The sequence below is a fragment of the Canis aureus genome, chromosome 7 (genome assembly GCF_053574225.1).
Source record: "Canis aureus isolate CA01 chromosome 7, VMU_Caureus_v.1.0, whole genome shotgun sequence".
NCBI classification, from domain to species: domain Eukaryota; kingdom Metazoa; phylum Chordata; class Mammalia; order Carnivora; family Canidae; genus Canis; species Canis aureus.
This window is the reverse complement of record NC_135617.1, coordinates 17,072,130-17,085,225: the sequence shown is the minus strand read 5'-3', so window position 1 is coordinate 17,085,225 and position 13,096 is coordinate 17,072,130. Positions and strand designations below refer to the sequence as shown.

General features: G+C 38.1%; 1 protein-coding gene and 1 non-coding gene across 16 annotated transcripts in view; one reads left to right on the top strand and one right to left on the bottom strand.

Annotated features, from left to right (window-relative positions):
* KLHL32 (kelch like family member 32) overlaps positions 1-13,096 on the top strand; it is a 234,664-nt gene that overhangs the window by 172,293 nt on the left and 49,275 nt on the right. For 10 of the 15 annotated variants that reach the window (XM_077903008.1, XM_077903016.1, XM_077903015.1 and 7 more), the window contains one exon: positions 9,095-9,821. The exons of 3 other annotated variants lie outside the window; for them this stretch is intronic. In XM_077903008.1, the coding sequence (XP_077759134.1) occupies positions 9,095-9,821 (727 nt within the window). Of the gene's footprint in view, positions 1-9,094; positions 9,822-13,096 lie in introns of those variants that run through there. 2 more of the 15 variants (XM_077903018.1, XM_077903022.1) reach the window with 2 other exon arrangements.
* Positions 662-780, bottom strand: LOC144317960 (U5 spliceosomal RNA). Its single transcript, XR_013383823.1, has one exon. It is a non-coding gene; the product is annotated as a U5 spliceosomal RNA (small nuclear RNA).

Below are 13,096 nucleotides of genomic sequence, written 5' to 3'. Positions count from 1 at the left end.
CTTTCTGTTATGTTTTCCAAGATCAGCTCAAACTGGTGGCCACTCTCACAGGTGGATAATATATCACAGTATTCTAACTTCATCTCTTTTCCCATATTTATTTTCTCTTCATTTTGATATACAACCCTTATAAAAGCCTTGTGAAAAATCCTCTTGTGTTATAAGACTAAACCAAAGGACAACTCAGGTCACTTTTTATTTGCCATCCTAAATATCTGGGACTTAAATGTGTCAGGCCTGGGGTAGTTTTTGTTGTGATTCCTCCAAACCTGGGTGTTTTACTCTATAGGAAGGCGATACCCTTGGTCTCAAGGGCTCTTGCTTTTGATGCTCTGTGGCATGTATTTTTAAAATATATATATAAAGATGATTACCAGCCATAATTTTCTTCTGTGTTTTTGATATTTTATTTCAAAATAATTTCAGACTTAATGAAAAGCTGCAAGAAAAAGAATAGTACAAAGAAAACCCATATGATTTGATTTGCTAATTTCTTAAACAAATTACCTCATTCACTTTATCATGTGTTCTTTCTGTCTCTTTCTCTCTGGATGTATGTGTGTGTGTCTGTGTGTATACACACATATTGAGAGAGGAGGGAAAGAGAGGGAGGCATGTGGAAGAGAGAGAGAGCTTTTTCTGTGCCATTCGAGAGTAAGCTGTATATATACATCATACATATTTTTAAAAACCCTAAAAAACCTTATAAACTGTTCCTCTTTATGGAAACCTTTAGCAAAAGACAAAAGATTTATAGGATTTGAAGAGAAACCAGAATATTACCAGGCCCATGTTTTATGTGAAGATGAAAATAAGAGCATTTGTTGGTCTCCAACTTCATAAAGTTTTAAATGAACAATGAAAGAATATCTGTTATTATCATATGTGCTCAGCTGAATATTCTTTTTAAAATAGTCAGGTCTTTTGTCTGACAATCTATAAACCTGGGAATCTCATCAGATTTGATTTTATTGAAATATATTTCTTAGAAGAAAAAATAGCCTATGTGTCTTATATAAGTCTGTAGTCACCCATAATGGTTAATGTGCACCCTCCCTTGAAAAATCTGTTTTACAAGCAAAATGTTGACACAATTTTAATTATAGCACTCGAGTGAACACTGTTACAATTTTTAATATTCCTCCATGGTAACATTTTTATTGTTCTGATAGAGAAAAATGCCCTGATCCTGTGTCCCTAGTTTCTGGTGCTTTAGGATTTTATGGGAATGTTACTTTTGAACAGAAATTTTTCATTTAGTTTCAAAGAAGAGAATATGGTACACAGAATTTGGTGCATTTATTTATGAATAGGGACTTTCTTCTCTGTGGCAGTCATTATTCTGGTTTAATTTGTTAGTCTCCAACTTCATACAGTTTTAAGTGAACAATGAAAGAATAAGTGTTATTATCATATCTGCTCAGCTGAATATTAATTTATAATAATAATTGATATTAATAAACATGACTCATGTTAACGAAGTGAGCTTCTATGTACTTTGACACACTGAGTCTCAACACCTGCTCGCTCAGCCTGGGGGAACTGTCCACACTTATGACCTAAAGAAATTGTACATAATATTAAAAGGGTATCTTGCTAAAGTTTTATGTTATATTAGAATTTAAGTCATTTAAAAATATCTATAAAATAGTGTACTTCCATGTAACATAACAGTAGTCAGTGCACCATACATGTGAAGACATGCATTGGAAGGTGGAGAGCTTGCTCAATACTCCGTCGCTTAGAGAGGAAGAACTGTCCATGCATTGTCACTCAGTGTATTGAAAGATGCTTCCATGGCTTCCCACCCCTTGTTGGCCAAGCACTGCTCTTTAACATGCCGGCTCTTTGGTGGAGGGTCAGGAATGTCAGTTGATTGTTGATTTGCTCCTGTGCCCTTCTTTTGTCCCTTTCTGAATTTGCAGAAGTGTGGGATTTCTGCTGCCTCCTGGGCACTGAGGGGAGACTGGTGCCCCTGCTTATCTCAGTGGGATGACAGGACTGGCAAGGACAGAGACGCCTGTGCCTTCACAGCGTGGGCTCCTGCAAAAGGGTGGGCTCAGTTTGCTCCTTCAGCAAAGCTGTCTGCAACAAAGTTTTAAATAGGAGAGAAATTATAGCTGCCCCTGGGCAAGGGGGCAGAATAAGTCTGTGGGCAAAAATATCAGTCCTTACTTACTTAGCTCTGGCTTATTGATAAGTGCTGTGATAAGAACCTCCTTTTCAGTGAAAAAGAATATTTGTGAATCAAGACAAAGAAATAGTTATTGCTTTCGGACAACGTGGGAGGGATTTTATCTTTGGTTAGTGTTGATTAGAAAGATTTGATCTCTCATTCGATGAACTACCTCTGTAAAGGGCATTTTTATATACATTTGCAAGACAAAGGCACTTGTATGGAAGAGTGCATTGATGTGTATTTTTGGATTTGGGATGACTTTATAATTCATATATTTTCCAGGAAACCTGTGAGTGTAAGATTTCTGATTGTTTTGTTATTACTTGGGGGCCATGTTGGGTAGTATACATACATATGGGTGTTACATATATAAACAGAGTTAGACTTTAGAACAGCTGCTTCCTGTTAAGGATTAGGAATTTTAGTAGCTTCCGTCTGAGTGTGAGCAATAAAGGAATTTGGATCACAACTTTAGGATTTGTAATATTAGGAATGTAATGTTTGTTCATATAATGATATATTTCTGAAATACATGAGTGAATTATGTAATGTAATTGAATTCAAGCAAAATTTGTAGAATTTAGGATTATATACTACTATATTTAGTATTATGTATATGTCATACATCTACTCCATAGAATGGTAATCAGTGGTGGTACACTGAGAAAAACAAAGGGAAAGGATTATCTTTTTACATATTTTTAGAATATTATTTTTTTAAATGATTTTATTTATTTATTCATAGAGACACAGAGAGAGAGAGAGAGAGAGGCACAGGCACAGGCAAAGGGAGAAGCAGGCTCTACGTAGGGAGCCCAACATGGGACTTGATCCAGGGTCCCCAGGATCAAACCCCGGGCTGCAGGCGGCGCTAAACTGCTGCGCCAATGGGGCTGCCCTTTTCTACATATTTTTAAAAAGAGGTTTTATTTACTTATTCATGAGAGAACAGAGAGAGAGAGGCAGAGACATAGGCAGAGGATGAAGCAGGCTCCTTGCAGGGAGCCTGACGCAGGACTTGATCCCAGGACCCCGGGATCAGGACCTAAGCTGAAAGCAAATGGTCAACCTCTGAGCCACCCAGGTGCCCCTTTTCTACATATTTTTAATCCAGGTTTAGTTACCAAGGAATGACCTAGAATTAAAATATATACTCACTTTAAAAGTACAACAGTAATTCAAGACTCAAAGGATACCTTTTACCCTACTTGTTCTTTAATTACACACTCTTTAAGAGCATTAAAAGCATTTTTTAAAGGCATAAAATATTTTATGTTGAAGTAATCAGCAAATGAGACTTAATGGAAAAATATTGTCCAACTGTCTTCAAGCAAACATACTTAAAAGCAGGCTTTATTTTTCTAATTTAGAGTATATGGAAATTACATTTGGTCTTAATTACATTTGCCTATTTCTGTCTTAAAATAATTACTGATGGAAAAATAATAATGATGTGATACAGTACAAAAGTACATTGTATAATTTAAAAACTGGGGTTTTTTCCAGCTTTAATATTTATTTATTTATTTAGCTATTTATTTATTTATAGTTTCAGATTTTTATTTAAGTTCCAGTGAGTTGGGCATCTGGGTGGCTGAGTGGTTGAGCATCTGCCTTTGGCTCAGGTCGTGATCCAGGAGGCCTGGGATTGAGTCCCACATCAGGCTTCCCAGAGTGAGCCTCTCTATCTATGTCTCTCATTAATAAATAAATAAAAATTAAAAAAAATTCCAGTGAGTTAATGTAACGGTATAATATTAGTTTCTAGTGAATTTAGTGATTTATCACTTACATACAACACCTAGTGCTCATCACAAGTGCCCTCCTTAATCCTCATCACCGACTTAACCCATCTCCCCTCCAGCAACCCCCCAGTTTGTTCTCTGTATTTAAGAGTCTGAAAACCTGGGGGTTTAGTTCCAGCTTTTCTACTAATTAGTTGCATGACTTGAGGTTAGAGAGATAGCTTGTCTAGGTTTGATTTCCATTTGTAAAATTGAGAAACTTGAACCAAATGGACTCCAAAGTTTTTTCTTGCCCTAATGTGTTTTTTTTTTTTTTAAGAATTTATTCATTTATTCATGAGAATACACAGAAAGAGAGAGAGAGAGAGGCAGAGACACAGGCAGAGGGAGAAGCAGGCTCCATACAGGGAGCCTGACGTGGGACTCCATCCCAGGTCTCCAGGATCACGCCCTGGGCTGAAGGCGGCGCTAAACCTCTGAACCACCTGGGTGCCTGCCCTAATGTTTTATTATTTATTTGAGGGCTTAAAAGACTATAATATTCATTACATTGCCAAGACTCTCAAGTAGAGGTGGTTAACACCAATCGCGTGAAAGAGTAAAACGAGGGTCTTTTGTGTGTAAGTCCAGTATGTGATTGGACTGTCCTGTGACATTTTGAGAGCTTATAAAGACTTCTTAGGAAAGCCACAAAGAGGAGATAATAGGAAACTGAAACTTGTGATAGGCAGATAAATATAAAGGAATTGATACTGTTTGTTCCAGAGGAATATAAAAAATAGCCTAAGAACAGTTTTAAATGTTCTTCCATTTATGCAACAAATATTTATATACAGCCTACTAAGCACAGGCATTGTTTTTATCAAGGATCTGAGGATGAGATGAGTTGAAGTTAGAATAAGCTGTAGCAAATGCTCCTTTTATGAAGGAACAGTTCTCCATCAGGATGAGGATGTACTAGATTGAGTCAGGCAAGGTGCTTGGGAGATCTCCTGTAGTCTTAAGAGATGATAGTCCCTTGTGTTTCAGATGGTTTAGGAAACATCTTGCCTAATGGTACCCTTTGTGTGCCTTCCCAAATGGAGTCCTTAATTCCTTTTTCGCTCTTGCTGGCTTTGTCACCAAAAAAGTGGGAGATAAGACTTTTGCTAATTGCTCCATTTTTCTCTCAGTTAAAATACGCTAGAGCTTAGAGTGATGGGGATATATTAAGTAAGATAGAATAGGATTTCAGCCTTCCCTGACTAATGCTTTCTCAATGTAACGTCATTAAAAACCACCAGTTCCCAGAATAATTGTTTTCAAACATAAGCACGAAAATATATTACAAAACTAACTGTGGTCTTTAGTTTTCATGGTGCCCCAGTGATGAATCAGCTTTCTGCTTACTGTATTCTCTAAACCCCTTAAATGGGCCCGAGGATTTCCTCTCCCACCTTGCCCTTAATTCAGCATGGCTCTGTGAGGTTCACAGTATAGAAGTGATTTTGAAGTAGCTCATTGTTTTGAAATTTCTTTGTCATTTCTTGCATTATTTGGATAAGTAAGAGTTATCCATGCTTTCCGTGGTTTTCTCTTTTACATTTTTACAGAAGAACAGAATACAATAACTCTTTTTAAAAAAGCTTTTATTTAAATTCCAGTTAATTAGCATACATTGTAATATTAGTTTCAGGTGTACAATATAGTGATTCAACACTTCCAAACTACACCCCATGCTTATTGCAACAAGGGCTGTCCTTAATCCCCATCACCTATTTCATCCATCCCCGTGCTTCCCTCCCCTCTGTTAATCATTAGGTTGTTCTTGATAATTAAGAACCTGTTCCTTGGTTTCTCTCTCTCTTTTATTTTCCCTTTGCTTTTTTGTTTTGTTTCTAAAATTCCACATATGAGTAAAATCGTATGGCATTTGTCTTTCTCTGAGTTATTTCACTTAGTGTAATACTTTCTAGCTCCATTCACATCGTTGTACTCCTTAACACGTATTTATTATTGTGAAAGTACAATTGCACAGAGTGTTTGTATGACTCACTATATGCTATCAGAATCAGGGGTTGATTCATAGACCTTATAAAACCAGGGTCTCAAATTATGCTGTCTTACCTATAGCAATATCTTACCCATATCTTACTACATAGGAGATAATAGTTTTACCTTTAATACTAAGCTATAAGTAGCCTATATTTTTACTAAAGCACCCTACTTAGACTTGATTTAAGCCTTCTTAATTTTGAGAACAGAATTAATTTACTCTAATAAGGCAGAGATTTACTGTTTTGTGAATAGGAATCTGTCTAGAATCTCTGACTCAAAGTGTGGCCCATGGAGCAGCAACATATGCATCATCCTTTAGCTTGTTAGAAATGCAAACTCCCTATCCTTCTCTCCCTACTTATCGAATCGGAATCTGCATCTTGGCCAGAAACCCCAGTTAATTCGTGTGCATGTTAGATTTGAGAAGCACTGGAGCTAAGTGTATAAATCACACTAATTCTAGCTGAGATTGCTTTGAGGTTGGTGGCGGAACAGTTAATTGTAAATTACATTTACTTTTGATCTGGAGAAAAAAATAAACCCAACAACTGTGAATGACTGGTGTAGTCTGAGAATATTGAAAATGATGAAAGTGTGTAAGTTATATGAAGTCTGTGAGAAATTAGAAATATTGGCAAGAAGTAAGATAAAAAATTATCCCAGAAAACATGAACTAAATGTGTGTGTACATAGTATTCTGTAATGCATTGTATTGAGGAAATTGAACATAGGAAACATCATGATACATGTAATGTAGGCCTAATAGTAGACAGAGTGTCAGAAATGAATCAGTGATAGATCATAGTGGTCACCGTTCCACGGCCGGTTTGATTTGTTAGAGATTTTCTTAAAGGCAGAAGCGCTCATGTGCTTTTCATGCAGTAAGTGTCACTGTTTGCTAGAAAAATAAAAATAAACTGGAGAGTGTTAAGAGATGGGCTAAAAGATTGATTTTGACATAGGAAGAACTGATTTATGAGGAAAGAGAAAAATAATTAAATGGGCAGCACTATGCTATAAAAAAGAGGCTATGGAGACATGGATATTTATCTGATATTTCTCTTACGCTGTTTCCTGTAGTATCCATATGAAAGATGCAAAAATATTAGGATGTAAGGATGCTGAGAAATTTGTTACAGAACAAAGCAATATTGGCTGGAACTACTCAATTAAATTAGGAGCAATATCAAAGATTAAGTTTCAGAACATTTTACGTGGTGCATGAGAAATGACCTTGAATGGGATGACTTTATCCCTGAGAACTGTTGAAAGCTCTGTGGGCAAAGAATGGAAGATCATTTATTAAATTGTTGAATTATCTCTCCAGGGAAATAATTGCAACCCCATCCCTTGAAACTTCTAAAATTAGGGTGGAAAGAAACCAGGATGTTGCCTATGGGAACTCTACTTTTGGCAGAGACCTTGTGATTGATGAGTGACGTTTTTCTTCTACAATATCTTTGATTATTGCTCATGGTTACCATACATAGAAACATTTTTTCATCAGGTTGGTATCTTATTTAAATTTTTAAAAAATGCTAGTTTCTAGAAAAACAGCTAGAGGCTATCACTTGTCTGCCCTCCATGGTGTCTGCCTCCTTGGTAATGGTAGGCTTACCTGCAATTCTGTTTTCATTTCTCTTCACTATGTAATTCATTAAGAGATGCAATTTAGTGTGTATTGGAAGTGAATTCATTTCCTACATTATCTTCATTCAGAAAGCTAAAAAGAAAAGCCCAAAATATCTTGCCTTTTGCACCCATTTGCCAAATGAATACAGAAACTGTGTATGAAACTCTCCAATGAAGTCAGCTAGTGCTTCAAAGAGTTTTGTGATCCGTTTTATCCAGATGAAAACCCAGCTCATGTTTGCCTAGGCTAATGGTCCAAGAGCACCACATTTCCTTCTCCCTCCCTCTGTAGACTTCAACACCAGTGATCTATATCAGCTGAAAAGGGGAGACCAGAACCCCAATTCCATTGGTCACAAATAAAGCACAACACAATTATTTAATATTATAATGATTACTTGACTTTGTCATGCTAATTCCTTCACATCCACATTTATATTGTCTAGGAGATCTAGCTTAATGTAGGTGCTGCTAAGGACAATTCATATCAAATATGACTGGAGATATTAGGTGTACTTCACGTTGGTATGTCGGAAGCTTCCAAACTTAAATATTAAGTCACATTAATTAAACTCCATCATGTGCTCCATAACATGAATTGCTTTCTTGTTGATGGTATTTTCTAAATTATTGTACAGTTTTATTATTCATGACTTTGTGCTCCTGCTTTAGTTTTATGAAACTCTTACTGTCTTTAGCCCAGAGTTCTTCTTCCTTTCCTTCTTGAAAGAATTCTAGACTTAAACAAAAAAGGTTAAGATTATGTTCCGCCATTGTGTCCCTAATACAAAGATAATCTCCTCTGTATCCTGCTTTTGTGAAAATGGCTCTAACAAATTGCCAGTGTCTTACATGTGCAAACGACAGCTGTCTCCAAGATGAAAACTAATTGGGAAATAAAAATAAAATTGATGGGTTACAATCTTTCTTTTTCTTCTCTTCCTGACTGATAGACCTACCAGAGGAACAGGGAAAAGAGTCTTTTTTCTTTCTACATCGTTCTACTAGTGTCATATTGATTCTCTCTCAAGTACACCCTGTGGTCTCAGATGATCACATATGTTCTTACATTCTTCGTATTGATACAGCACCTTGACTCGTGGGTTGACACACACTGCTTGTGTTGTGGCGACACGGCTCATCGTTGATATTCCTGGAGTGTGCCAAGCTTCCAGGCATGAAATAAGTTTCACAATAGTGTTCTCATTCTTTGAAAAGTGGTTATTGTTCACCCCAAGTGCTACCTTAAGTCTCTGTTACTGTTGCTTAACATTGCTCTTGACCTCTACAACAATGCTCGAGTTCTCATGTGTCTCTGTTGGTGCAGGAAGAAAAGATTCCTCAGCCGAGCATCAAATTGTTCTACTGTTACACTATTTGTAAGAAGAAAGAAATGGATTATAAGGTGTCAGAAAGAATACAAGGTGACCTGCCCATATACCTCTGCTTGGCTCTCTTTCTTACCTTTGTATTCTCTCGTGCCCCCCTCCCTCTGTTTCAGCTAGCCGTGAGGTGGTTGGAACACAACTGCCATTACCAGTACATGGATGAGCTCCTGCAGTATATCCGCTTCGGCCTGATGGACGTGGATACTCTCCATACAGTTGCCCTGTCCCACCCCCTGGTCCAGGCCAGTGAAACTGCAACGGCCCTTGTCAATGAGGCCCTGGAATACCACCAGAGCATCTATGCACAGCCCGTTTGGCAAACTCGCAGGACCAAACCGCGGTTCCAGTCAGACACTCTGTATATCATTGGCGGGAAAAAGCGTGAGGTCTGTAAAGTCAAGGAACTTCGGTACTTCAATCCCGTTGACCAGGAGAATGCTCTCATAGCTGCCATTGCCAACTGGAGTGAGCTGGCTCCCATGCCCGTGGGAAGGAGCCACCACTGTGTGGCAGTCATGGGGGACTTTCTGTTTGTAGCAGGAGGAGAAGTTGAGCATGCTAGTGGCCGGACGTGTGCCGTGAGGACTGCCTGTCGCTATGACCCCCGCAGTAATTCCTGGGCCGAGATAGCACCCATGAAAAACTGCCGGGAGCATTTTGTGCTGGGGGCCATGGATGAGTACCTGTATGCGGTGGGGGGCAGGAATGAACTGCGCCAGGTGCTGCCCACCGTGGAGCGATACTGCCCCAAGAAGAACAAGTGGACTTTTGTGCAGTCCTTTGACCGATCGCTTTCATGTCACGCCGGATATGTGGCAGATGGCCTTCTTTGGATATCAGGTAGAACATGGCTCATGTGTTGGATTTGTCAAAAAGTACTTTCGCTGTGGCATGAATTTAAAAGTTGAGCTTCGGTAGTCGGGGCCATGTGTGACTGAACCCCTGACCCGAGGATGCCACCTCAGCCGCTGAGCATTCATTTCTTGGGCACCTGCTCTGTGGAGAGCAGTGTCACTGGAAGTAATCGACCTTGCGTGACCTTATTTTATTTTATTTTATTTTATTTTATTTTATTTTATTTATTTATTTATTCATGAGAGACACAGAGAGAGAGCGGTAGAGACACAGGCAGAGGGAGAAGCAGGCCCCATGCAGGGACCCTGATGTGGGATTCGATCCCCTGACTCCAGGATCACATCCTGGGCCAAAGGCAGGCGCTAAATTGCTGAGCCACCCAGGCGTCCCCCTTTCATGACTTTCTGAGTGAGCAAAGTTTAAGGTGGAAATTAATGGCTCATCACAACCTTTTTCTTTTCTTTCTTTCTTTCTTTCTTTCTTTCTTTCTTTCTTTCTTTCTTTCTTACTTTCTTTTCTTTTTTTTTAAGATTTTGTGTATTTATTCATGAGAGACACAGAGAGACAGAGACAGAGAGAGAGAGGCAGAGACACAGGCAGAGGGAGAAGCAGGCTCCATGCAGGGAGCACGACGTGGGATTCAATCCCGGGTCTCCAAGATCAGGCCCTGGGCTGAAGGCGGACACTCGACCACTGAGCCACCCAGGGATCCCCCATCACAACCTTTATCTACTAAACCTTCTGTTGTTTAGATTGTCAGTTTTTTGATACTCGTGGATTGTTTTGCACACCTTGTGGTTTCTCCAGATCTTCACTTTTTTTTTTTTTTTTTTAAATCACTCTGGGCTGCTTGACTAGGAGAAGTCTCATCAAAGACAGGGCAGGCAGAGTAAAAACCCAGTAAATCCATTTTGATGGGTATAGCAATGGGCTCTGTGTATCCAGGTAGGAGCTGTGCTGTGCATGGAGGAAAGGGATCTCAGTTATTGGCTAAAATAATGCTTTTGTATTGTCTGTGGACTGTAGTTATACACAACAACCTAAGTTCCTTATTCTTGCTTACTCTCCTATTCTTACTGATTATTAGGGGGGTACTTATTATTTTAGTTTACATTTTCTTCAAATTTTTTAAAGCCCTTTGATGATGAATAAAGGAAACTAATATAATGAACTCCATGTACCAATGACCCAGTTCCAACAGTATTCCAGTCGTTGCCAGTCTTGTTTCATCTGCACCACATACTCTGCGAACCCCTCATGGCTTCCTCTTCACTGGTACAGAAGGAGTCTATGAGGCATAACTTATCAACATCACATTATCAACCTGTATTTCTAACCCAATTCTTGAAAAGACCTAAACTGTTCTTTTGAAAGGGTTGCCTGTTGGGGAAGAAAGTTCCATCTTTTCTCAGTTGGAGGATACTCATTTTGTAACCCAGATGGAACTTGTTGAATTTCCATGTCAAGTACAAAGAGAAATAGGAAAATCAGATAACTTTAATTCTAAGAGTAACATTGAGATGTTTATACTTAGAAGGCGCAATCAGGCTTTTTTTTTTTTTTAAGTCTGTACATCTTAATCCATTTCATGTATTTCACCCATCGCCCTACCTGCCTCCCCACTGGCAAGCACCAATGTAATGTGTTACCTATATTTATAATTTTGTTTCTGATGTTTTTTATTTGCTTGTTCATTTGTTTTTTAGGTTCCACGCGTAAGTGAAATTATATGGTATTTGTCTTTTTCTAACTTATTTTACTTAGCATAATACCCTCTAGGTCCATCTATGTTGTTACGAGTGGCATGATCTCATTCTTTTTTATGGCTGAGTAATATTTCCATTCGTAGATCATGCTTCCATAATTTGGCTATTGAAAATAAGGCTGCAGTAAACATAGGGGTGCATAAATCTTTTTGATTTAGTGTTTCTTTATTCTTTCGATAAATACCAAGTAGCATAATTACAGGATCATATGGTAATTTTTTTTTTTCTTTAAGGAATCCCCAAACTGTTTTCCCATCGCGGCTACACCAGTTTGCATTCCCACAAACAGTGCATGAGTGTTTTTCTCGACATCCTCACCAATACTTGTTGTTTCTTTTGTTTTTGGTTTTAGCCATTTTGACAGGTATGAGGTACTATATCATTGTGATTGTGATTTGCGTTTTCCTGATGATGAGTGATGCTAAGCATCTTTTCATGTGTCTGTTGGCCATCTGTATGTCTTCTTTGGAGAAATGTCTGTTCATGTCTTCTGCTCATTTTTAAATTGGATTATTTGGTTTTTGGTGTTGAGTTGTATAAGTTGTTTATACATTTTGGATACTAACCCTTTATCAGATATTTTCTTTGCAATATCTTCTCCCATTCATTAGATTGTCTTTTAGATTTATTGATTGTTTCCTTTGCTGGGCAGAAGCTTTTAATTTTGATGTAGTCCCAATAGTTCATTTTTGCTTGTGTCTCCCTTGCCTCAGGAGACATATCAAGAAAAAATGTTGTTATGATTGATGTCAGAGAAATCACTGCCTGTCCTCTCTTCTAGGATTTCTATGGTTTTAGGTCTCACATTTGGGTCCTTAATCCATGTTGAGTTTATTTTTATGTATGGTGTAAGAGAGCGGTCCAGTTTCATTCTTTTGCACGTTGCTGCCCAGTTTTCCCAACACCATTTGTTCAAGAGACTGTCTTTTTCCCATTACATATTCTTTATTACTTTATCAAAGATTAGGAAAATAATCTTTGATCATATAAATATGGGTTTAGCCTTGGGATCTCTATTCTATTCCATTGATCTTTGTTTCTGTTTTTGTGTCAGTACCATACTGTTTTGATTACTACGTCTTTGTAGTATATCTTGAAATCTGGGATTGTGATACCTCCAGTTTTGGTCTTCATTTTCAGGATTGCTTTTGCTATTCAGGACCTTTTGTGGTTCCATACAAATGTTGTTTATTATAGTTGTTGTTTATTATAGTTCTGCAAGAACTGCTATTAGTATTTTGATAGAGATTGCATTAAATCTGTAGATTGCTCTGGGTAGTATGGACATTTTAACGATATTTATTCTCTGAAATTCATGAGCATGGAGTATCTTTCCATTTGTGTCATCTTCAATTTGCTTCATTAGTTTTTTTTTTAAGATTTTATTTATTTATTTGAGAGAGAGAGCACGAGCAGGGAAGGGGAATTGGCAAAGAGGAAGAAGCAGACTCCCTGCTGAGCAGGGAGCCAGATGCAGTGCTCAATTCCAGGATC